This window comes from Durio zibethinus, chromosome 6, assembly GCF_047325235.1.
Source record: "Durio zibethinus cultivar Kanyao isolate XHJ-2024 chromosome 6, ASM4732523v1, whole genome shotgun sequence".
Lineage (NCBI taxonomy): Eukaryota > Viridiplantae > Streptophyta > Magnoliopsida > Malvales > Malvaceae > Durio > Durio zibethinus.
The window spans coordinates 3,566,959-3,592,316 of record NC_143167.1 but is presented as its reverse complement, the minus strand read 5'-3'; the positions used below and the strand labels follow the sequence as shown (position 1 = coordinate 3,592,316).

General features: G+C 33.4%; 3 protein-coding genes and 1 pseudogene across 5 annotated transcripts; 3 read left to right on the top strand and 1 right to left on the bottom strand.

Annotated features, from left to right (window-relative positions):
- Positions 1-231: 231 nt before the first annotated feature.
- SE (C2H2 zinc-finger protein SERRATE (SE)) lies at positions 232-5,948 on the bottom strand. 2 transcript variants are annotated; one of them, XM_022875461.2, is made up of 13 exons: positions 5,453-5,948; positions 4,489-4,601; positions 3,782-3,839; positions 3,512-3,586; positions 3,335-3,409; positions 3,210-3,257; positions 3,014-3,082; positions 2,110-2,910; positions 1,972-2,020; positions 1,620-1,891; positions 1,366-1,542; positions 816-905; positions 232-693 (listed from the first exon to the last, which is right to left on the bottom strand). In XM_022875461.2, exons 1-13 carry the CDS (start codon positions 5,851-5,853, stop codon positions 633-635), a joined length of 2,289 nt encoding a protein of 762 aa, XP_022731196.2. In that variant the 5' UTR covers positions 5,854-5,948; the 3' UTR covers positions 232-632. The 2 variants fall into 2 exon arrangements, with proteins under 2 accessions (XP_022731196.2, XP_022731197.2); XM_022875462.2 differs by lacking the exon at positions 816-905.
- Positions 5,949-8,396: 2,448 nt separating this feature from the next.
- LOC111286178 (large ribosomal subunit protein eL30) lies at positions 8,397-10,151 on the top strand. Its single transcript, XM_022876004.2, has 5 exons — positions 8,397-8,553; positions 8,669-8,774; positions 9,090-9,191; positions 9,768-9,836; positions 9,920-10,151. The coding sequence occupies exons 1-5, from the start codon at positions 8,533-8,535 to the stop codon at positions 9,958-9,960; spliced, it is 339 nt and encodes a 112-aa protein (XP_022731739.1). The 5' UTR covers positions 8,397-8,532; the 3' UTR covers positions 9,961-10,151.
- Positions 10,152-10,603: 452 nt separating this feature from the next.
- On the top strand, positions 10,604-12,669 carry LOC111286177 (uncharacterized). Its single transcript, XM_022876003.2, has 3 exons — positions 10,604-10,981; positions 11,238-11,565; positions 12,074-12,669. Exons 1-3 carry the CDS (start codon positions 10,834-10,836, stop codon positions 12,276-12,278), a joined length of 681 nt encoding a protein of 226 aa, XP_022731738.1. The 5' UTR covers positions 10,604-10,833; the 3' UTR covers positions 12,279-12,669.
- Positions 12,670-18,079: 5,410 nt separating this feature from the next.
- LOC111284672 (uncharacterized) lies at positions 18,080-24,496 on the top strand (annotated as a pseudogene). Its single transcript, XR_016342693.1, has 6 exons — positions 18,080-18,421; positions 19,747-20,917; positions 21,325-21,396; positions 22,234-22,448; positions 23,016-23,239; positions 23,449-24,496. The product of XR_016342693.1 is annotated as an uncharacterized LOC111284672 (transcript).
- Positions 24,497-25,358: the final 862 nt, after the last annotated feature.

Here is a 25,358-nt window from a genome sequence, read left to right as displayed (position 1 = left end):
AAATCCCTTGTGAAAATTGCTCTGACGAAAACATAGAAACGACGCAGATAAAATGCAGAAAACAATTTGATCAATTTGCTAAGTTCCCTGCGTATTCTGTTAAAGATTATATAAAAAAAAAATAAAAATTTAAAAAAAGGGAGTAACAGAGGTAGGAGAGAGAGAAATGAGTCACTGGCATAATAGGCACGTGAGATCCTAACTCATCCCCAACCACTGCTGGTTGAAGAATATCACAAAAGCAGGAAGCATTTTATTATCAAATTATAAAATGATCAGCTCTTTATAACACTAGGAAGATCAAAACAAATAAGCAGTTATCTGAAACCTATCCACTAAAGGTCCTTTGAACTGCAGATACAAATTTGTTAAAGAGGGCCCAAAATTGTAGAAGACAGTTCGCAGCAATTACACACTTTTTAGTGAAATCATATAGCAAGAGAAAAATCTTAATCACAAGGAGACGCAGCTAATGTGCACCCAGCAAGATTTAAGAATTTTCATGTTTCAACCAAATGGAACAAGGTCAATGCTTCTCAAATAGAGGGGCATTTCACCTTGGACTGTTTGATGAATAGCTTTCTGTCTCCATCAGATACATTTTAGTCTTGTCATCCCTCCATTTCTAATAACTACAAACTCCTGTAGTCTATAACAGTGACTTCATCCTCAGGTGCATCTAGGTCTTGATAACTGCATGAAATAAAACAGGGCATGCTTTACTAACCTGACCGTAGAAGAGAAACACAATAGAATAACTAAAAATCTAAATACAGAATAACTAATAGTCAATAGTAAAATCACAAAGTGGCAACCTCAGAATTGATTCGCATACTATTATCTGAGAAGAGGCGTACATAACATAGTATTTCTCTCTCTTCCCAAACCATAAGAAAAAGGGGACTCTGCTCAAGTTAGATTTATCAGTACAGGCAATTAAATTTTATGAGACAAAAGAATAATGGAACAAGGAGTACAAGGGTAGAAGAGGGGCGGGGAAGAAATGTGATGGCTTGTGGTATATTGGATGTCAAAAATATAGACTTCCAAAAAAGGCGAGGAATGGTTGATCACAAGCATGTCACTAAACCATAACACCATTTGATTTTCCATTAGTTACATGGAACACTAGAGCCACTTTGTGATTTATAAATTGCAAGTTTCCAACCTCATTTTGAAAAAAATCCATTGGAGAAACAGCAAACATCCTAACAATGTATACAATTACGTATTTTGAATTTATTGAATCATAAAATTTAGGAACATGAAGCGAACTGTATAATACTGAATTCAGGCAGACAAGTAATTAAGGTTAGCTCTGAAAGTAAAACAGCTGCAACACATCTCAATGGTTTGCAAACTTACCTTCGTAAACGCCGAGGATCCTGTCGGAAGCCAGGAGGCAAAAGAAAGGGCGCTGGTCCACTTAAATTAGGTCCAGGACGTCCACTTCTACTGTTGGCTTCGAAAGGAGGACCACTCCGCTCTCTGAACACCTGCATTGCAAGTTCAGGTGGAGCAGGAACGAATGGCCCTAATGGACTGCAATTACACACATATAAGCCCTCAAGAAAATAATAAGCTAGCTACTGCTACCTGTAGAACAGCATAAGACCTACCCAGCACCAGGAACAGGCATCAATACTGGCGGAGGTGCAATTTCTGAAGAAAATGGAGCTGCAACATGCATCCCTTGTCCACCAAAAGCATCAAACATTGGATCATTTCCCCCATCAGGACCATCATTGTTGGATGGAAAATCACTTGATTGAGGGTTCTCAGACCTATCATATCTATCACTACCATTTACTCGATTATCCCGCTCTCTACGTGAGCCACGTTCATCTTTCAAGCGATTTTCCAATATTTTACGTCTCTGGGGCTTGTCCTTCTACAAGAAGAAAAGGAAAAAAAATGAGGTTATAAAAGCAGTAGGAGCAATCTATCAAAACAACACCAGTCGTGGCATACCAGTACAGGTTGCTGCATAACAGGCGTCCCACCAGGCGCATCTGGATCACTGTGAACGGAAACAATTTATATCTTACAGAAGTATCCTTCAAATTAAAAATTTAGACAACAATATGCTGCATGTAAGACCGCACTTACTTCATGTAATTCTGGAAATAAAGCTCTTCACGCACTTTAGATGTTAGCTCCATCACAAGTTCCGGATGTTTGAGTTTAAGATGCTTGTGCACAAATTCTGCAGCATGAAAGAGCTTTGTGCAACCCTTAGCACCACAACCATACTTCCAACCATACTTTTCATCCCTAATCTTCCGGACAAAAGGATCCAAAGCTTCAACAGCAGCAGCATCTATTTTGTCCTTAGCAGTCATTAATTCCAAAGGATCTTGACCCCTCAATCTTTCTTGCCAGCATGAGTCAAGTTTCTTTTCCCACTCAGATCCATTAGTAGTCACATCAGAACTCTTTCCCTCTGCTCTCACGTGTCTAAGACCCTTAGCTTCACTTGTTTCAATCATTCCATAATAATCCAAGCCATGGACACGCCACAAGTAAGTTATAAGAGTATCCAGAAGCTCAACACCTTCCAGGCCCTTCACAGAAGTCAAGCCGCGTACAATAATCACAGGGCCGCTCAAACTACCATGAGATTTATCTCTATTTATTTTGTCATTGTTGGACCTACTTAAAATATTTTCCTCGATTCCTTTTTCAGAATCCAGTTTATGTACAAGGCTCTGTGCTTGTTCAATGTCAATCTGAATTCTTCTGGGATCAGAACTGACTGGATGAGCCTTCGGAGCCACAGAAAGATCAGTTTCTTTTGCAGGTCCCCTACCATGCCGCCTTCTTTTGCCACCAATGTCTGCTTCATCTTCAGAATTAGGATCACTGGTCTGTTCTGACTTATTTGATGATAAGGCATTGACACCAGGATTTCTGCATCACAAACATAAATTATTGGTTAGTAGCCAGAAATAACATGCAGGAAGCCAGGCTGAATATGCATGTAAAGTAAGTGGACACAGTATATCAATCTTACAAGTCCAGTGTTCCACTCTGCAGATCAAGCAAAAAGTCCTTTGCAACTTTGCGTGCAAGCTCGTTCCTCCTAAAAGAGGAAATGACACCAAACCCATCAATGATACCATGCTACAAAATACAGGGCTGAGGGGGTCCATCAGCTTACTAACAAATTCATGAACTGAAACATCATCAAATATGCAAGTACAACTAACCTTTCAATGACAGTGACCAAGTTTGTTGGATGATATTTGTCTCTCAGCCTACATACATAAGCAAAGCCTGATTAGAAAAATGATGTGATCAGAGAGGCAGTAATTCAGTAAACAATGGGAAGTACCATTCCTCATCCTTGTGAGCATCAAAAAAGGCTCGTTTTTGGGTAGATATATACTCTGACTTGTATTCTTGGTACCTGCAAAGTAAAAAGCCACAGTTAATTGACAGTCTATTTGTTTAAGCCACAAGTCTCAAACAAGTTAAAAACCGAATCAATAACATTAATACTCATATGTACCTGCGCTCAGCTTCAGCCGGAAGTATATCATCCTCAAGCTCTTGAATGAATTGCTTGTATGACATCAATCCTTCTCTGAAAAATTTATTTATCAGGTCATATTATTGAATGAGATAAATAAAGATCCAACAATCAAATGATAAGAACAATTTTGAAATTGGCCTCAATTAAAAGAAAACTTCAATGAAGCCAACAATGCAATGCAATGAAACGAAAAAGTAATTCAAACCTCATCTAAACAAGAGTCCCTAAACAAGATGGAAAGCTAACCTTTGAGTACTCCCTGAATTGGAAGCATCACCATAACCGCCACGGCCAGAATCCCAATCTGCAGAAGCAATATCATTTGGCAAACTAAAATAAAACAGAACAAATTGAAAAGATTGATAAAAAGTTTTTCGCTATCACATTATACAATAGTGAATCATCACCCTATGGAATTTTACAAGAAATACACCAACTCATTGCAGTTTCATCATTGACCACAATTATGCATCATTCATAGATGCCCAAAGATACTTTGATCATATGCATCTAAATACTTTCCAAAATGACACTACCATCTAAAAGGGCAAAAAGGGAAAACTAAGTACAAAATACCAGTTTTGATTTTCGACCCATTGTTAATCTTCAATTATCATAATTCATCACATGAAAAATGAGCTATTCATAACCAGAAGGAATTTGCTGGCTTCAAATATCAAATTATTGGTAAAAATGAATTGTCTATAAAACTAGCATTAAACGTAATAATTTAACATATATTATATTAACAGCTAAAATTTAAAATTTGAAAATTTGAATGCAAAGAATGTGGATCAATAACTGTAACATAACCTTTTAAATTATACTAATAGTGAGTGGCAAAAAGAAGGTAAATACGAAGGTAACAAAAAAGTCTTCAAGATTATTCCAAGTGCAAAATTTGAAGCTTGAGGAAATTTGAAAGTAGTTAACCAGTTTCTAGAAAGGACTACCCTGATAGCCACCGGAAGAGCGACCAAAGTACCGGCCATGAGGCCTTTCTTCAGGGTAGCCGGGCCTCCCCATCATCTCACGATCATATCCACCACCATAGTCATACCCAAACCTGCATCATCAAAAGTGTTCTACATCATGAGTAAATCTTAATATAACTAAAACTGCCGAGTGAAAATAACTAATCATATAAGAAAGTATCAAAATAGATGACCAAAATATGAACATAAAGAAAAGTCCAGAGTCAAAATAATGAAACATAGTCATATATAGAAGATACACCTGATACAGAGCAATATGAGAAAACTGAATGACTGATCAATTTTCAGGTAACTCTACACAAAACAAAAAGCCAGTGCCAGATATTCAGAGGAAGTCCAGTATTTTGCAAAACAATGTGACTATTAATAGGAAAGGGAAAGTCCCTTGCTCCCTTAACAAACAAGGAATCCTTGTAATGTGTAAGCATTTTCAAGAAGGAAATGAAATCAAGACCCAAATAAGTATACAATTTCCTAAAGCAAACCAGCACAAACACTTTCACACCCTTCATTAACCATAAAAAATGCTACCCCCAGTCCAACTAAAAAACATCTTGCACAATTACCAGCATATCCAGCGGGTCAAATTCTGTCTCCTATATTTAAGGTTCTTTTGCAGGTCAGTGGTACCCAGTAGGATTTTGTTTGCAGTGTTTTGCATTCAAAATAGCCACATCATGGCCTAACAAAGTATATTTTACAAAACTCTACAGGCCTATACCTAAACTACAGATTATTTTCCATCTTATTGTAACCCGTGTCTTACTTTTTCAGTTAACGAACTTCCAAGCTGTAATCAATCAAGCAAAATAGTATGTTTAACAAATCAGAAATAAGTTCATAACATTAAGCACATCAAATTCTTCTAGGGCTCCCTCTCCTCTGTAATTGTAATAAGACAATAAATCTAAAAAAAAATTACCTTCTATCTCCAGGTCCAAATCCTCCTCTAGGGCTCCCTCTCCTCCCTTCGTAGCCTCCATCCTCACGCCTAGACCTCTTATAAGGCGGTGACCTCCGCAGCGGAGGGGAGTGTCTTCTATCCCTGTAATTCAACGGCGGTGGCGGAGGGCTAATGCTACTGCGGCGCTTATAATCTCTCTCTCTGGGAAGTGGAGGTGGAGGAGAGCGGTTGCGATCGTAGTAGTCACGGTCCCGTGCCTCACGCGAGTCTCGGTCGCGGCGTCGAGGCAGAGGTGGCGGTGGGGGAGAGGAATTGGGATCGTCAGTTGTCGGAGGCTGTCTGTTGTTGTTATTGTCTTTACGGTCGCCACCGCCGCGGCGCTCGAGGGAATCGACCGGCATGTTTATGACTTCGGCCATGGTGGCGGTGAAACGGAACCCTAGAAGGAGAAAATAGAAATAGAATAACGGAAAAGGTTTTTTTTTTTTTTTTTCAGGGTACTAAAGACGAGGGCAAAAAGAAAGAAGAGCTGAATTGGTCCGGTAAATAAATAAAAATAAAAATACTACAAAAAAAAGAAAGAAAGAAAAACCCTTTTTTTACACTGCCAAATTCTTTTTTTTTTTTAAGTAATTAATTATTTATTATTGCCCTTTAAATACACTAAATCATCGATGACTATACATTTTTGTTTTTCTTTGTTCATGACTTGGGTTTTTATGATTTGATTTTTTATAGGATAAAATCGAAGCTTGTTGGATCGTTAAGAAAAAATATTATGATATTATTCATACCTAAAATATATTTTGAGTTTATATTATATTTATTTCATATTTAATATATGTAAAATTAAATATTATTATATCATAATTTATATTGATATATTAAATATAAAATATTTTTTTTATTTTTATCGATTTAATATATGATTCGTTAAAATTTTAAATCATATCATTTTATTTTATTTTAATATAATTTTTATATCATATTATCATATTTAAATTATTAATTTTACTTGTAATTTTTTTATTGCTTTTTATAAATATATATATATGTTCATTGAAAATATATACATTTCAATAGTATTTAATGTATAATGACTTCTATTTCAAAAATAAATGTATAGCTGACCTTTTTTTTCATATGAAATTATCATATTTCATATGCGGAGTTTGTTTTTGAGCTTTATTTAAGAGAATCATTGTAATACCTTTAATCTCGTATCAAGATGATGTATAGATAATGAATGATATATATGTAGAGATTTAATCTCAATTTATGAAGTGTTTTTTATGAGATAAAATCGTGAGATTTTCAGATCAAAATAGACAATATCTCGCAAGTTGAGTGTGGATCTTCACAAATGATATTAGAGCGGTCACTAGTCCGCAGTCATATGAGTCACTAAGTGCTACACGATGGTCTGATGTGATTTTGATTCTGTGGATGGACTCGACTTGACAGAGATGTCAAGCATTAAAGGTGAAGAAATTGTAACACCTCTAATCCCACATAAAGACAATATCAAGATAAACTACATTTAATTATGCTATATAACGGAGTATATTTTGATTTCAAATAATTTATTTATAGTATAAGGTTACGAAATTTTATTTTTATTACAATGACTTATATATATATATATATATATATAGATATTTCAATCAATATTTAAAGTTAAATAATAACTTGGTTAGCAATTTTGTAAACAAATTTGAATTGATTTATTATTACCAGCGTAAATTAAACATAAATTGTTATCCTGACTAAAGAAGTTTCAGGGCTTATTTGTAGGGAGAAAAAGTACATTAATTTTTTAATTTTCAATACTCCCTCCAACGTCCAATGTTTCAACACAAAAAGTAAAAATTTAAAGCTTTAAAGGTTATATTTAGGAGTCGAAATCATAATTTAATTTGATCAAGGTTAATTACATTTGAACCTTTTATTTCCTTTTTAGTTTTGTATGAATTTTTACTTGCTTTTTTTAGCTGTTAAAGAATCATAAATTTTGTTCAATAAATTTTTTTTTTTGGGGGGATTGATCAAAATATATTTACTTTCATTGGAACTAACAAATTCAAAGATTTGTTTTTTTTAGTTAATATCTTGAAATTTGTTATTAACTAATATAAAAAAATGTTATTAGCGAATAAATCTTTAAAATATAATGAAATTTTGTGATTAATTACATTTTATGTTTACGAAATTAATTCGCCGAACATTCACAAATGCAATAATATAATCATATGATTTAGTTATAAAAAACATGTAGGGCTTTTTCCTAGCTTTTGTTTAATTTACCAATTTTTTTTAATGTAAATTGTATTTTCTATCTCTTTCAAAAATTAAGAGCTCCCTTAATAATAAAATAGATGTCCATTTGTACAAGTATTTCTGTCCATAAAAAAATATATTTATATAAACATCATTATTTGTAGGACATAATTTTTAATAAATAATTATATTTAAAACAACCATTTATCATCATATATAATTCATATAATTTATTATTTTAAAAATATTCCAATAAAAAGTCTATATAAGTTGTAAGAATAAAACACATTATTATTAACTGATTCTTGGATCTATTTAAAAGTTAGTTGATATAATTGAATTTTAAATTTTTATACTTTTTACACGCTTTTGTGCAAATTAAACAGTGCCTTTTGTACAAGCAAGTTGATAAAATTTTATAATTTATTTATTTTTTACAAATTATTTTAAATTATAAATCTCTCAAATAAAAAATTAAGTAAAACAATATATAAAGAAAAAAAACAAGTCTAAAAAAAATCTCTTTCCTTTGATGTTGAAATTGGTATTGGATCTCTAAAAGGATTGGCCCATGATTTTGGGATGGATCATGGCAACGAAGCATTCTTTCTTTTTTTTTGTTTTCTTTTTCTGTCGGTCTTTCAGCCCAAACAGTAAACACCAAAAGCCCCAAAACCCAATCCTAAAATAAAAACCCTAGAGTCAGGAATCAATATATTTGTTTCGATTTTAGGGTTTCTTTCTAGTGGTTAACCAATTCGTATTTTCCGCAGCCAGTCCCAGCCCCCGTCTTCGCGAAGCTATCGTATCCTCGGACGACAATGGTTGCCGCCAAGAAGACCGTAAAATCAATCCCTCGATTTCTTTTTTTGATTATTTACAGTTATTTCTTTGTAATTTTTTGAAAATATGCTAATTAATGGTTATGTTGTTAATGGGGTGTCTGATGAAATGCAGAAGAAGACTCATGAGAGCATTAACAACAGATTGGCTCTCGTTATGAAGAGTGGGAAATACACCTTGGGTTACAAGACTGTTCTCAAATCTCTCAGAAGCTCCAAAGGTATTGGATTTTTTTAAAAAAACTCTGCTTGTTGTCTGATTTCAAAAATTTTAGGTTGATTTGAATATTCCTGGTGTTTTTAGATTTGGATTAGATGAAAAATGATGGGATTTTTTATTTTATTGTTTTGACTGGTGAATTGAAGTTGAATTAATTTCATTTTTTTTGTTAAAATAGTGTTTAACTTGGACAAGGGCATGATGGTTTTTGCTTGATTTGTTTGATGTTGGATTGTTCCGTTTGTGATGTTAATCTTATGTTGATTGAGCTTCGTAAATAGGAAGGCGGATATTCTTACTTTTTTATGTTTTGCAGGTAAGTTAATTATCATTGCCAACAACTGCCCTCCTCTTAGGAAGTCGGAGATTGAATATTATGCCATGTTGTGCAAGGTTGGAGTTCACCACTACAATGGAAGTATGTCGTCTTACCTATTATAATCTTGTTATATACTTGAAATACTTACTTATGTCATGATTTAAGTTCTTAGAATCTTGGATTGATTTTCATATCACATTGAGCTATTTATATCATGATTTGCGTACTTAGTATCTTGGATTGATTTTCACATCACATTGAGCTATATCCATTTTATATTCAGTTCACAGATTATCAATAAGATTAGTTCATCCCCCTCCCTGCCCCCTCACCATTCTTTAGTTATTAGTAATAACGCTTGTATTTGAAGATGCTCGCGAAAAGACATTTGGAATTTCATTTTCTGGTGCTGGTGAATGGAAATACTTGAATGAACCCTAATCTGTATGTAAAAGCCAATTAATGACTTGATTTCTAAGGTCTATGGTGTGTGTTCTTTATCTTTGTAATATTGTTCCTTGATGGAAACAACCTTCCCTGTTATTCTAGTTTTTCATATGTAAGGCTGATTGGTTGATTAATGGGTGACAACTTTGTTGTTTAAAGTTTGCTGGTAATTCAACATTTGGTTTAGAGGACTATTCCCTTAAAAATGTGGGTGTTTTGTTTCTGCAGACAATGTAGACTTGGGCACTGCTTGCGGCAAATATTTCAGAGTGTGCTGCCTCAGCATTATTGACCCTGGTACATATAAGGCTGTTGTTAACATGTTGAATTACATACTCTATACCTGCTTGTTCTGATTGTGGTAACTCGGTGTTTTTCAGGTGACTCTGATATTATTAAGAGCATGCCCGGGGATCACTAAGCTACATATTCCTAGGTTTTGTTTCTATTTTTCGATATTTAGAAACATTGATGTTAAAGAGAACTTATTCTGAAATTCAGAACTTTCTTTGTAGCCGGTCCGGATGTTTGATGTGGGACAGAGATGTTATTGGCCCATGTACTAGGGATTTTGTGAGTGGATTTCGTTTAAGATTATTACTTTTTTCTAAATCATTTTGCAGTTCTATATTTCATTTGGATGTTGAATCTATCTTGCCATCAATTTAGTCATTTGTTGCGTTGGTAAAGGCAACTTGTTTCTGCCATTGCCAACATTTTAAAGGGCTTCTGAAGATCCAATACTACACCTGCTATGACCAATTATAGATTCTCAAATAATGCCTGCTTGAGAGAAGTAAAAAGTTGAAAACAGAAAACTTGTTTAATGAAATTATACTCTTTTTTTTTTTTTTACATTTATTAAACTTGTTTAATAAAATTGTACTCTTTTTTTTTTTTTTTCACATTTATTTGTAAGCAAAAGTTTCCTCTTCAAGAAAAACCCCAGTAAAGGGGGAAGCAAATAAGCTGACCATGATGGAACAGGGTAATTCATTATTTCCAAATCAAAAGCCAATTCCACCGTAACGTAAAAAAATAAATTGGTGCGAAAAGCCTACATCAACCAAAGCCTATCGTTTTTCTGATTTGCTTTTATCAACTTCATTTCATTCTCAGATCTCTTTCTCAAGGCTTCAACTGACGCCATTAATCCATTTCTTCCTTCACCATTTCTCCACTCAAAAAAGAAAACCAAAATCAATGTAATGCGGCAATGTATTCTCTGAATCTAACTAAGACCCGAGGAATCTCAAATTCTTAAATCTCCTTTCACTCTAAAACAAAAGCAAAAATGGAGAGTTTCAGCGCCGAAGATCTGTCAACAATAGGCGGCATAGCCACCGTTTCTCTTCTTCATTCCTTCATTCCCACCCATTGGCTTCCCTTCTCCATCGTCGGACGTGCCCAAAAATGGACCCTTTCTCGTACCCTTTTAGTCAGTAAGTTCCCTCCATCTAACTATATATGCTTTTAGATCTCTAATTTACACATACCCAGATGCTTTTTTTTAAACATTATTTAAAGTCATAATTGATTTGCAGTTGATTTGCTTTTCTGGGTTTCTATCATTTTATCAAAACTCGAAGGTTTTGTAGCAGATAGTTTAACATAAGGGAATCAAATACTGTTAAAACAATTTTTGTGCGCATTGCTTCAGTCATTCTTCTTTATCTCTGTACTATTTTCTATGTGCAGCCGCATTCGGAGCAGTTTTGCATGTAATATCTACTTCACTTCTTGGTATAACAGCAATCACTATGGCGAACACGATTGCCGGTGAAGAAACAGTGCATAAACTTGCTTCACTTTTGCTCATTGTTCTTGGTGGTAGCTATATATTGTTGTTTTTGTCTGGAAAGGGTGGTCACAGTCATTCTCATAACCAACCCATGGAGAATATGGCTGTCGCCGGACTTGTCCTTGTTCCGGCATTGTCTCCTTGTGCTACCACTCTTCCTGTGTTTCTAGCTGCTGGAAATTCGTCTTCCATGATGGTACTTGCAATTATAGTGCTGCTATTCAGGTATAAATAACAAAGGACCGAATTTTGAGAATTGTTTAATCAATTTGATTTTTTTTTTATAGAACTGATTTAAGCCAGTTACTTTGTTTCCTGAAAACAAATTGCATGATTTTTCCTTCCTTTTCCCCAGCACCCACCATTTTTCTTGAAGCTTTGGCGACAATAATTTTTTTCAACGCAGTCCTTGCATCCTGCTTCAACCCATAATCTGTAACATTAGTTGTTAACATTGTTTGTATAAGAGTTTAATGTTACAATGAACTGATCTAAGTGAGGACAAACAAACAGGAAAAGTTTTCTATGTGTATGAAAGAGTTCGCAAGTCCTTGTGTGTTTTGCAGAAGATATTTTGGATGTCACTAGTCTGCAGGTATACTTAAGTTCTGGTTAATCAGACAAGATAACATATAGCGGCCTAGTCTGTTCTTCTCCTTATTTGAAAGCTATAGCCTGGGCATATTTTACTATACATGGCTTAATTAAGGCGACGTTGGATTTGCATTTGCAGCACTATAGCAGTGATGACCTCCCTGGTGGCTTTATCATTCTATGGTGCTAGCCAGCTCAAGTTTCATTGGATGGAGCGATATGACAAAGTTCTTGTGGGTTTAGTGCTATGCTTGGTAGGGATCTTAACACTCATTTTTCACGATCACGATGGAGATGAAGGTTTGCATGGACAGCAAATGCATAGGAAAATCATTGGTCTTTGAGGACTGCAACATCCTGCAAGCCTATGTATTTGTAAGGGGATGCCATCATCCAATTTAATACTACTGTCTACTAGGTATAAAACTGCCCGGTGTGCCGAAAGTGGATTACAAGATTGTTTAATTTGTTCTTGGTAGTCTATGTGTGTGTATATGTTATGGTCACTTTGCCATCAATGGTCAAGGTTGTTTTGTTCTTATTGGTTGCATCTCTAGGCTGCTACTGGTCTGCTCATTGTTTTTGGTCAAGACATGGGAGAGGGGGAGTTGAGCCCTAACTTGCTAACTGTTTCTGAAATGATTTATGTAATCTCTAAATCTCCTCACTTTATATGTGAATTTTTTGGGCAAGACTTATAGTGAAATTTTCAAGATTTGATAAGCTTGTTGATAATTGATATTGTCCTGGCTTTGAATTACTTCTTTGGTTTGGACTTCCTTAATCTCCCCTTTTCCTCTTGGACAACTGGAATCTGACCTCCATGCATCAAGTAAAATACAGCTATCAAGTTTCAATAATCATCAAAGCAATTAGTACCAAATCGATGTAATTTTACAAATTTCTATAGTTTTTCTTTACATAGAAAATTGTTTGTGTGATTTAGCAATTATTAATATAAACAAATCTTATCAGATCATAAAAGTAGCTTTGTATTGAAAAAGAAACCATGAAAAACGTACGAACATAAACATGATGCACAATTGGTAAGTTGAGTATTAATGGGATTATCCTAGTTCTTTTTTCTTTTTTTGAGAATTTGATTAAAAAAAAAAACATATGAAGCATTCATGATATATCCATCACCTCAAACAAAAGGTACCAAGATCCTCCCTAGTAACTTAAAAAGGAAAGAAACAGAGGTATTTTTCGTTTTTATTTTTTTAAAAAATAAAAATAAAAATGGATTTAAATATAAAAATAAAAAAAATATTTTTGATTATGAGTTACTTTACTTGGATTTAGCAAGCTAATAAGTTATCTTATATTTGAACACATTTTGAAGCCATTAATTAACAAATATATATTATACATTTATAATTAAAAGCCATTAATAGTAATTATTTCCATAATCAATTGTTTTTTCCTTTTTTGTCTTTAGATTATTTATAATCTGTTTTATCTCTTTTCATTCGAATTCCTTTAACAAAGTTAATGAAATTATTAAATAAAATTTACAATTTTGAAATAAGAGTAATATTATTGAATATTTTATTTATTTCTTTAACTATTATTTTTCTAAAAAAATTGTATAACATACCAAACATATTTTATTATTTTGAATTTTTAGAAAACAGACTTTTATTTTTATCCTCCAAATACATTTTTTTTTTAAAAATAATAAAAAATAAAAAATATTTTCCTAAACCACACACATGCTAAGTTTTTAAATTTGGACTTTTATATGTCATTTGGGCTTTGGATTTGAATTTAGGGTGAAAAAAATTAAAAAAATTGAAAAGCTATTTGAAATTATACTATTTAATTCGATTCGAATTGATTTTTTTATTTAGTTTGGATATTAAATTTATATATTAAGATTAGATTGAATTTTAAATCCGAAGGTAAAAAATCGAAAAAAATCAAACCAAACCGAATTATATATATATTTTTAGTTTTTATATATATTTTAAATTTTTATAAAATAAAAATAATAATTTTATATCAAAATCTACTTAAATATATTAAAATAATATAAAAAATTTTTAAAAATTAAAAATTAAAAACCGATAAACCGATAAATCGAACCGAATTTAACCTATAAAATTCGGTTCAATTCTAATCGAATAAAAGTTCGATTCAAATTTGAATCAAATTTTAAAATTTTATAATATTATGTAATATTCAAACAACTCAAACCAAATTCAATCTGATCCGAGCTATTATTATTGGATCCTAAGTCCAAACCAAGCTTATGATTCATTTCCATTTATTTTATTCATTTGGTCTGTTTTATTCTTTTGTTATTAAAAAAAAATTAGAGTTCAATTAGTATGTTTCCGATCAGATACAATGGGTTGTTCATTTTGCTTTTAGCCTTTCACTTCCTCCTTTATCTTTCATTCTATTTGCTCACCTCTCTTGCCAAGCGCCAACCCGATTATATTTTCACTATGTTCATCAACTTTTCTTGGCATAAAGGGGAGCCCTGATCTCTGTATGTCCAGCTTTTTAAACAGGTGCAACCTTATAATTGACAAGCTATCCAAGCTGGCCCCAATATCTGTATCTAAAATGGCTGGAAAGTTGATCATGTGGAAGTGAAGAGTGCTGCTCCATTGTCAATTTGATTTTAAATATCAGGCAAAAAGTTAATTGACGATGAAGAAAAATCGGTTTCATTTTTTGGCATTCAATTACAAGGTGAAGTTAATGTCTCTGTTACTCAGATTGGAATCAGTAGCTTAACAGGTTGGTATACTAGCTGGATGAAGATGTTTAATTTTCCCTGGCCTATAACAATTGATCACCAGCCATTCTATTCTGTCATCGATTTAGCAGAATTCAATCACTTGTGATTCATTGCTTCTCCCGCCAGTAGTCCAGTACAAGACTATGTATCTTAATTCCAAGGCACATTTTCTGCATGGCAGGATCTCTGAATTATTCTTAAGAATTCATCTTCTCTGCAGGCTGTCTTTCCAAATTTTACAGATGGGCTGCCTTTGCTTTTTCAGCCCTTTTGACTTCTTATCTCAGACAATCTTCCCTCAGCTTCATTTGCCAGGTTTTGATAATTTCCTCTCATGTCATTAGCATTTGTCAGCTCCTGTTGCCCCCTGGTAAAATCAAGCCAGTTATTTCTCATCCTTTTTACAGTGTAGGCTAAAGGAAATGCCTCATTGGCTAAATCCAATTCAAGAAGCAAGCTTTATGATGGAAATCTATGCCACTTTTCATCTTTATGATAAATCATAAAATTGTCTCTACTGTGAAAAACACATTGGTAGAATGCAAATACAATGAATTAATCTATTTATATATCTATTTCTGTATGAAGCTTTGTTTGTGCAATTTACAGGCACTTAAGAGTCTAATAAAAAAGATTTACCTTAATCCTAATTTGCTAAGTGGCAAGGTGCCTGAGATTTGTTGGTCCAAAAAGATATCAAAGATTTCACTGACAATAAAAATAATATAAAATGGGATTATTAGTCGAGTTGGCATTAGGTCGGATTCGGGGCAAGTTTTGCTTGTCCCAAATTTGACTCGACTTTATGTGTTATCGAATTTGATCCGACTCGATACTATATAAATCATACTCAATCCGATTTCACTCGAAATTAATAAAATATTATTTTTTAAATATAAATATTTAAAAATATCATTATATAAATATATATAATTAATAATTAATTAAAAATAATTTTTTATATAATATCGGATCAGGTCGAGTTAGTCTAAAACTCGGACCTGACCTGACCCCGAGTGTTTCATAATTTTATCCAATCTGACCCGAAATTCGAATTTAAAAAAAAAAAAAATTCAATCTCGTAGGATTAAATTGGATCGAAACCTATCGATAATAAATTAAATTGCCGACCTTAATTACTAGCTTAATACTGAAGAAGCTGCTTTTCTCTTCATATTCTGCTAACCTGCATGGTAAAATATAAAACTAACTTTGATGATTTGATTCTTATCAGCCTTGATCTTCTCCAAATACCTTTTCGATATTTTTGCCCTACTTTGGTTTATCAAAGTCAATGGTGAAAGAATAACAGATTTAACTTTTTTTTAGCTTTTCATGTGGGTTGCAACATGCAAGCAAATTATTAGATCCAGAGAGAGGTTAGTTAGGAGAAACCAAAAAGAAAATTAAAATACATTAACTGAAAAGTATACAAAATTTTATTTATTTCTTTGGGAAATATTGGTTGGAATCTGGTATAAAACCTGTCAAAGCATTTTCCTGTGAAAAGCATCTTTTTGGTAGTTAAAAAGGGTGGTGATTTTTCCTTTTCCCCTCCCATTTTAATGTGGAGAGGCTGAAAAATGAAGAAGGAACAGAAAACTAGAATTTCTAAATTAGGATTTTAAAATCTAAAAACATAATTTGGGAAAATGTTAGAGTTTCTCTATTTAAAAGACTCCTTGAGATTAAGAAAAAGAGAAATGTAAACATGTTTTGGGAAAGAGTTCAAATTATTTAGGTGAAATTAATGAAGTTTTTAATTAAAAATGATTAAATAAAAATTAAAATTAAAAATTAAAATCGATATATTAAAAAGTCTCATTACATAAATCAAGTGTGTAAATTTTTAAAAAAAATTTAATAAATTTTAATATATATTTTTAGATAGATATTTTTAATAAAAATATTATCATAATTTTTATTATTGAATAAGTATAGATCAAATTTTCATTATAAATAATATTTTAATAAATTTTTTTTACATATTATTGATATTCACATTAATTCTATCAATTTATCAATTTAAATTTTTTATTAAATTATTTAAAAAAAAAAACTTCACTAACTTCACGTAAAAAACTTCAAAAAAATTTTCTCTAATGTATTCTACTGTGTTTATAATTCAAATTCTATTCATATTTAGGAAGATTCATTCACTAAGACATTGATTAATCACATGATTTTGTCTGTCACTTCCCTAAAACTCCAAATCCTTTGAAAAAAAAAAAATAAAATAAAATAAACAATCTAAATTGATTTTTATCTGCAGCTGCCTGACCTGAGCTTATGGCAACATAGCTTTCATGTACTCTTTATTTGGGTTTTAAGCTACTATCAAACGAGTAAAGATCAACATATAATGAGTGAAACTATAATATAAGATATAAAATTCATAACATCTACATATAAAGGACTCAAATTTTTTTGAATGCGAGGTCCAAACTCCAAATCCTAAATAAATCTTTTATATTTCTAGCCTAATAGAATAATGTTTTTTTTTCAATAAAAAAATTGTAGGAACTAGGAAGAGATTAAAATATGGTAAAATGATTGGATATGCACCATCTTTCTTTACCTTCTTAAAGCAAGAATTGGCATTCTAGCTAACAGAGATTAGCTCCCCTCCCAATAATTTATTGCATGATTTATGATCATGGACTGTCATTCTGTCAAGTTGGCATTTCCATTTTAGCTTGGGTTCATTAAGAAATTGTTCTCCATTTTCATAACTATAAATCAATATATTTTCCATTTCCTTGAAGAGTATGAAAAAAAAAAATGGAAAAAAAAGTTGGAAGAAAACAAGTTTGATACAATCTTCTCATACTTCTTTGATTGTCAAACTTTTGAACTTACATGGTTGGTGAGGTTCAAATGTCAAACTTTGGCAGTTCAAAACTTAATACTGCTTCCACAGTTTTTTAATCAAATCCGCTTTAAAAGTAGTGTTAAATAGGGCAATTAAAGGTGTTTCTAAAAGTAGTTATCAAAAGAAGATGCTCTTCTTAATTATTCTTCTCTAAGATTTGTTATTTCTCTCCATTTTATTCTCTCCCAACTAAAACCCCCTGAAGGTGCTTGTTTTCTTTTGACACTTTCATCATGGTCATCCCACAGTATAAAAAACCCCCATTGATTGTATGTGTTTTCCATTCAATTTACAAATGGGAGAAAGAAAACTTGCTTTCCTTTTTTACCCCTACTTGGTACTTCCGTTTCGTCAGCCTGTCAATTTCATTAACAAAGACAAAAGACAAAGTTAGAAAATCACAAGTTTTGTTCGAGAAGAAAACCTTAAAAAACTGGAAATTGAAAGGGAAAGGAAGGAGAAGTGGGGACCACAGTCCACATACTGCCTTTGTTTTCCAAATGCTTTGCATGGAAGCAGCCGTCCGTTGTGTTATTCTTCTTGCACACAAAACACACAAGCCTCATTCAGATTCGCTTCCCCTTCCTCTCTCTGATCACTGATTACATGACTCATCTCTCGCCGTCTCTCTTAATAGCTTAAACCCTTTTTTCTCGATTTGTTTAGAGGGAGAAACTCTCTATTCTGCTTTCTATTCTTCCACTTGTTTCTATGATCCTTTCTTCTTCTATATGAACACGACTCTGCTCTGAAACCCAAGCTTTTCTTTTCTATTCTATCTTTTTGCTTGACATTTATCAAGGATCCCATCAGTCCTTTATACTCCTTTCATCTTTTGTTCTTTTGCTGCTTTATTCTTCAAGGTAACTGCCTTTGCCACCAGTTACTGGATCTGGGTCTAATTGATTTTTTCTTTTTAATCTTTGCAAGATGGTTTTATGATTGGTTTTCTTATCCGGGTTTTCTCTTTCATTGATTTGGAAGCTCTTTTTATTGTTAAAAGATTGATGTTTTTTCATGAGATTTGCTTCTAACTGTTTTTTTGTTGTTGCCTTTCTTTTTTTAGAGTGAATCTAATCTTATCACTGTGTTCTGGGTTTTGAATTTGATTCTCTTTTGGTGTAATTTTGAGTCAACCAAACTGGGTTTCTTGTCTTCAAGGTATTTTAATCTCCTTTCTTTGTGGGGTTTTGTTTTTATTTTATGTTTCATAGCTCTGACAAACAAAGATTGATTTTTTTTTTATTTTGGGACATAGAGATGACTTTCTGGGAAATGTTTTCGAGTTGAAGAGAAATTAATCTTGTTAAGATTATATGGTTTTATAGCAATTGTTGACATAATTATACTGGTTTTGTCTTGAAAGATGCACACGTGAATATCCACATAGATTCCCTACCATCCCTTTTTTGGGTTTTCTTTTCTACATTAAAATTTTGAACTTTGCAGCTTTTTTTTTTTAATTATTTTATTTTCCGTCTCCATTCATGTTGCTTTGTGCTGAAAAATTAAAGATATCTGAGCATTCTTTAATCATACTTGCTCTTTAACTTTTTCTCAAAGGTTGTCGGTTTATTATAGGTTTTGAGTTCAAGATTGTACGTCAAATCTTTTCCCATCCAATTTTTTCAAGTTTGGTTCTCATTTAGCTTAAGTTTGCTCATTCGCTTGCTTTCTCTTGCTCTGTTGGCTCAAATTGTAAACTGCTATTTCTTTTATTCTTGTTGATGGCGCTGTTTATTGACTCATGTTCTTCTAGCATTATCTTTTGCCTTAACTTTCTGTCTCCCCACCACCCCAAATTTGTTTGGTTAAGTGTCTATAGTATTAGTTCTTAATCAATTACTTTTGGCGTGAAGCTTCTCATGTTGTGATTTGTGAAATCCACTGGATATTGTGCATCTGAAAACTTAAGTCTTCAATCTTAAATGTGGACAGGTTTTAAATTAAATATTGGAGATACAATTATTGGATATCCAAGATGCTCGGCTCCTACAATTCCATATTTATCTTTGAAATTTTAATTTTGAATCCATTTTTATCTTTCTTGAGATTGTTTTCATGTTTCTTTAATGTGTGCTTCAATAAAGGTTTGATTTTGAATTGAGTTTAGCTTATTGTTTTCTGTCAGGTTTGTTAAACCTTTTTATATGTTTATTTAATGTGCATGAGCTTGATTTATTTCCAGGAGAATCCTTATGTCCTGATTGCATGTTAAGAGGAGTATCCATCAGTAGAGGGTAGAAATATGGGGGCCTCTGGCTCTAAAATAGAAGAGGATAAGGCCCTGCAGTTATGTCGTGAAAGGAAGAAGTATGTTCGTCAGGCACTGGATGGAAGATGCTCACTGGCTGCTACTCATGTTGCATATATTGAGACACTAAAAAGTACAGGAAGTGCTCTTAGAATGTTTGTTGAGCTTGAAGCTCCGGTTGAGTCTTCGCTTTACACTTCGACTAATGCTACACCGGAGCCCCTTACTTTAAACAAGAAGTCTCTTTCCCAGTTTTCATACTCTTCTCCATCTTTCTCACAACATGTAGATGCAACTGAAGCCTTTTCTCCATCACGTTCTCCTCTTACTTCCAGTCATTTTCATGTGAACCAAATGAAATTTGGGGTTATGTCTTCAAAAATAGTTGAAGAGAAACCCCCTCTAAATGATATCAAATTGGTTACCTCATCAAGTATTGCACAGAATACCCCACCCCATTCCACTGAAAAACAAGAATCATCACCATTTGAAGCTTCTTCTTTGCCGCCAGGAACTCCACAATGGGATTTCTTTGGTCTTTCGCATCCTATTGACCATCAATTGTCATTTCAAGAAGGGAAGGAATTGAACCAAGGGTCAGAAACTGTTGATGATTTAAGACAACATAGGGAAGTGGAGGGTCTTTCTGATCTGGAAGATGAAGAGGGGGCTTCTTTACATGAAAGAGAAGAAACTCAGGGTTCAGAAGACGAATTCGATGATGAGACTCCTGCAGATACTCTAGTTCGAAGTTTTGAAAATCTGAATAGAGTAAATGACCATAAAATAGCCAATGCATCATCAGCTAACCCTTCTGCAGGTAGTGTAGCTTCAGAAACTGACTTTATCAATGGGGAAAAGAGCAATTCTCCTGATTTGTCACCACTACGAGGTACACCCTCTGGTGTTTCTATTCCAACTGAAATAAAGAAAACACCTGTCAAAGAAGATGGTTCTGAAAACAGGGCTGCCCCTAAAGACTTCCATTCTGTCATGAAAGATATTGAGGTCCTCTTTATAAAAGCTTCTGACTCTGGGAAAGAAGTTCCTAGGATGCTTGAAGCTAATAAGTTTCAATTCCGTCCTATTTTTCCAGGAAAAGAAGGTAAGATCCAGACTCTCTCTTTCTTTGTCACTCTCATATGCATGCCCATCGCACACATGCAGAGTGCAATTCCCAGTATGTTTGGTGTCTCATAAGGGTTGGCAGCTGTGTGCTCAATTAAGAAGTGGTTTCTTTAGTGAGGAGAGGAACAATGTTATTTTGCAATTTTTTATATTGTTTAAAATTTATCTGCATGATGGCAGTTAAAGAATGACTTTGATTGAATGCATTTGGATTGAAGCCTTGACATGTAAAAAAATTGGTAAAATAATTTTGAATTTATGGTGATTTGGGGGAATTTTCCATTTTATTCAGTTTCATTGAAGGATCATAGGAAATAGTTGAGATTTCTTACATTTATCTTAGTTCATGAAAGCTATTGGTAACAGAAGTTTCTACCATTTTAGGCGGATTGATGACAGCCTCGTTCTTCAGAGCATGTTTCTCTTGCGGAGAAGATCCAAGCCATGTTAAAGAAGGTAAATCTCCATTACTAATTATATAGTTTAGAAATAAGCAATAACCATCTTGAAGCATTTTGATCTCCTTAAAGTGTAGTTCCATGCATTTTTGTTTGGTATTGAAATACATGTCTTGGTAGTGATTGGGTATTCTATGCACCAAACAGAATATACTTGGCAGACAGAGCTATGAGCAAAGGTAACAAATGGGATATATCATTATATCTTGAAATAGTACAGTATAAGATGGGAAGAGGGAATGACTAATATTAATTGTCTGAAGAAAAACATCAATGTGAAAGGATGATAAAATGACGTACAAATTTATGCTATTGCCTTGAAATCCTTTCATGAAACCATTGCACGATCAAACTTTAGTAGTTGGGACTTGGGAGTGATTTCTTTGCCAACTTTTTAAGGCAAGACAGTGGGATGCATTCTTTCTACTGCATATATTTTACTAGAAATTACTAGCAAGGTACAGTTATGTATATAAAGGTGCAACAAGTGGAAGAAAGTTGGGTTGTATTAATGGATACAACAGGAAAATTCACATATTTAAGACATTAATGTTATCAAATCCTTTTATGGGGAATATAATCAATATGGAATTATATGTGCTTAGTCTAAAAGTCCTTTTATGCATGTTTGCAATATCTCATCCTTGTTATCATAAACAATGAATGCACAACAAAATATACAGGGGCAACTGTGGTAGCATCTCAATATCAGCAAACTTATTTGATTTAGAATGTATGTAGTGAGATCTAGTGCAAGTGTTCTGTGTTGAGCACCTTAGATTTTTTTTCTTTTTAATCTTGATTCCTATGCTAATCCTTTATTATCATTACTTAGAGCCTCCTCAAACCGCTGAAAAGTACTTGACTTGGCATAGGACAACATCGTCTCGATCATCTTCATCTGGGAATCCTCTGGGATTAAATGCAAAGGACGACGCTGAGGGGCTTAGCAACAATCTTTTCTATAATTCCTGCATGATTTCAGGTAGTCATGCCTCAACCTTCAATAGACTATATGCGTGGGAGAGGAAGCTTTATGATGAAGTAAAGGTATTATTTGTTTTTCTGTTGCTTTACTTTTTCCATTCCAGACCTGCAGAGAAGTTTTCATTTCTGGTTATATGCCTTCTGTTTAGACATTCTGAGTCCAGCTTAGGTGAAATAGGATATTCCAAGATAAATTCAATGTTTTGGTAGTCAATGGGCTAGGAATTGAAGTGATTGTCTTGAAGAATGTCCTTGCACAGTACTGGTTTTGTGGTTCTGTGCTACTGATGTTTCTGCTGTTAAAAGATTACCATTAAAAGAGGATCAGGAATAGAGCTTCAATTCCTAGGAAAATGCATGCTTTTGTAGTTGGTCCTATGTTTGCAAACTTTGCCTATATGTGGAACCCTGGACATTTATTGTCCTGGGTTCTGAGTTAGAACTTCAAATAGTTTACTCCTATTTGGATGTTGTTTTTTTATTTTTTTTCAAAGTCAAAAAGTTCTCCAATTTTGCACCAGTAAGTTTTTGAAGCCTTGGGGTTTTCTAGTCAATCTGTGACTTGTCTGGAGGGCATTAAAATAAATGATTATTGAAAGTTATTCATTTTGTAATTTCTCATATCCTTAGGCCAGTGAGTTAATCCGAAGTGAGTATGACTTGAAGTGTAAAAGCTTAAGACGGCTTGAGTCAACAGCAGATAGTTCAAGGAAAATTGACAAGACTCGAGCTGTTATCAAGGATTTGCACTCAAGAATTAGAGTTGCAATTCACAGAATTCACTCAATATCCAAAAGGATTGAGGATTTACGGGACAGTGAACTGCAGCCACAACTTGAGGAGCTGATTGAAGGGTAAGTCTGTGTTACTGCTTTTCCCCTCCAACAATTATATCTCCATTCTAATAAATCTCTCCCTCTATGATGATTTTATTTGCCATTTCTCCCATACTTGTACGAACCTGTAGAGATGATACTTTTACTTACTAATATAGTTTTACTTTTGCTTTTATCTTAAATATTCTTCTTCTAGATCATCTGTTTCACTTATTGTGCCAACACAGGTTGAGTCGAATGTGGGAAGTAATGTCTGAATGTCACAGGCGTCAGTTTCAAATTATCTCTGTAGCATACAAAACTGGCAACATGAAAATCTCTGTACCATCCGAATCACATCAGCAGATCACCGCTCATCTTGAAGATGAACTAAGATTGCTCTATTCAAGTTTTACAAAGTGGATTGGTGCCCAGAAAGCTTATCTGAAAGCCATAAACGGTTGGCTTGAGAAATGTGTTTCCATTCAACAAAACTCTTTGAAGAGATCTAAGAGAAAAAACCTTCAAACCCAATTCTTGAGAAAATTTGGCCCTCCAATATATGTAACATGTGGCGCTTGGTACGACAAGCTTGAGGTATTGGAGCCGTCAATAAAGGATGTCTCAGACTCTATTAAACGTTTGGCAGCAGACACATCTGGATTTTTACCACACCAAGAAAAGAATGAGGGGAAGAATGCCAATCATCCATATTCAGCATCTGGGAAGGATGACAACAGTATTTCTGCAATTAATATGTCAGGAGATGATGCTATGCAAGAAAGGATGTCAGCATCCAGGAAAGACGACGGCATCAGTGATTCTGCGTATAACATATTCAGAGACGATGCTTTGAAGGATTCTTTTGGGACAAGCTTAGTTTTCTTTATTGGTCAATTGAAGTGTTTCGCGGAAGCATCTGCAAAGATGTATGCAGAACTTGACAAGGAAATTCAAGAAGCTAAGCGTAATTATGATTTGTCTGTCCAAGGAGCCGAGACTGGCAATGATGAAAGCAATGTTCAGGAGCAACAATCAAAGCAATAACCATCGCAGTAACCAAAGCAGCGATCCATCAAAGGATCAACTGTAAATTATTCTATCCGGAAAAGAGTCGCACCGGAGAAGACCAATACAAGTTTGTCAAGCGATCATGGCAATTTGGGTTCAAGAAAAATATGACACATGTAGCATTTTACATAGGATGCAGCATTTTTATATTGAGAACGGAATATAAGGATATGTGGTAGCTGTTACATTCAGTAAGTCAATAAATAAGCTCTGCTTTTGTAAAAATGGATGCCATAGATGGGGTGATTTGTAGGCCAAAGCTGTAATTAGAGGTATGAAACAAAACTTGTAGTCTCTTTCTTACTTTTTTTTTTCCCCCAATAGTGAGCATAGAAACTCAGATAAATTTTCACCCATATGCTCTCATTTTGGTTACTATAAAGGATTAAATTGTCATTGAAGTACCCAGTATCCAATCAGGAAGTCATGGTAATGCTGTGAGCAGTACCTTCTGATTCTGAAAACTGGAAATTTGTTTTAAGGCATAAATGCTCTTAGTAACAGGTAAGGTTGTAAGTGAATCAGGTCGATTTGTTCTCACACTTAAATTTGGACTAATTCGAAAACTCAAGGTTCAAAGTTTGATTTGAGCTCTGAACATGTTTTGATTTTTATTCTTGAACTCGGTACACTTGAGATTCACTCCATTTCTTGATGCTAGTAATAATAAGTAATCAATTATGATATTTTTTTCTCGAGATCTTTTACTTATAATTCACTTGAACAACTTAAGTTTGATTCTATAAGTTCCATAAAATCATAAATATAAATATTAAATATCATATCTCTATTTTTTTTATACATGCTTACATATTAAAATAAAATTTTTAACAAATTTTGATTAAATCTATAAACTTTTTGCGTCATATATTAAAATATTTAAATTCAATTCAATTCTTTACTTAAATAATTTAAGTTCAAATTCAGTTCGAAAATAAAGCAATCAAACTTAAGTATTCACGAGATCAAATCTTACTGGCTCACGGGTCAAGCTCGAGTATTTAGAGTCAAAGAGTGAGTAGCTTACGAATCGTTTACGTCCGATTAACAAAAGATATATATGCATTAATATTTTATTGAGAGTTGG

Coding starts and splice junctions, on each gene's coding strand:
- SE (XM_022875461.2), bottom strand. CDS start 5,853: ATGGCCGAAGTCATAAACATGCCGGTCGATTCCCTCGAGCGCCGCGGC. Junction 3,840..4,488: donor CTCTTCCGGTGGCTATCAGG/GTAGTCCTTTCT, acceptor TTGCTTCTGCAG/ATTGGGATTCTGGCCGTGGC. Junction 2,911..3,013: donor CAGAGTGGAACACTGGACTT/GTAAGATTGATA, acceptor TTTGTGATGCAG/AAATCCTGGTGTCAATGCCT.
- LOC111286178 (XM_022876004.2), top strand. CDS start 8,533: ATGGTTGCCGCCAAGAAGACC. Junction 8,554..8,668: donor TGGTTGCCGCCAAGAAGACC/GTAAAATCAATC, acceptor GATGAAATGCAG/AAGAAGACTCATGAGAGCAT. Junction 9,837..9,919: donor CCTCAGCATTATTGACCCTG/GTACATATAAGG, acceptor GGTGTTTTTCAG/GTGACTCTGATATTATTAAG.
- LOC111286177 (XM_022876003.2), top strand. CDS start 10,834: ATGGAGAGTTTCAGCGCCGAAGATCTGTCAACAATAGGCGGCATAGCC. Junction 10,982..11,237: donor TTCTCGTACCCTTTTAGTCA/GTAAGTTCCCTC, acceptor TTCTATGTGCAG/CCGCATTCGGAGCAGTTTTG. Junction 11,566..12,073: donor ATTATAGTGCTGCTATTCAG/GTATAAATAACA, acceptor TTGCATTTGCAG/CACTATAGCAGTGATGACCT.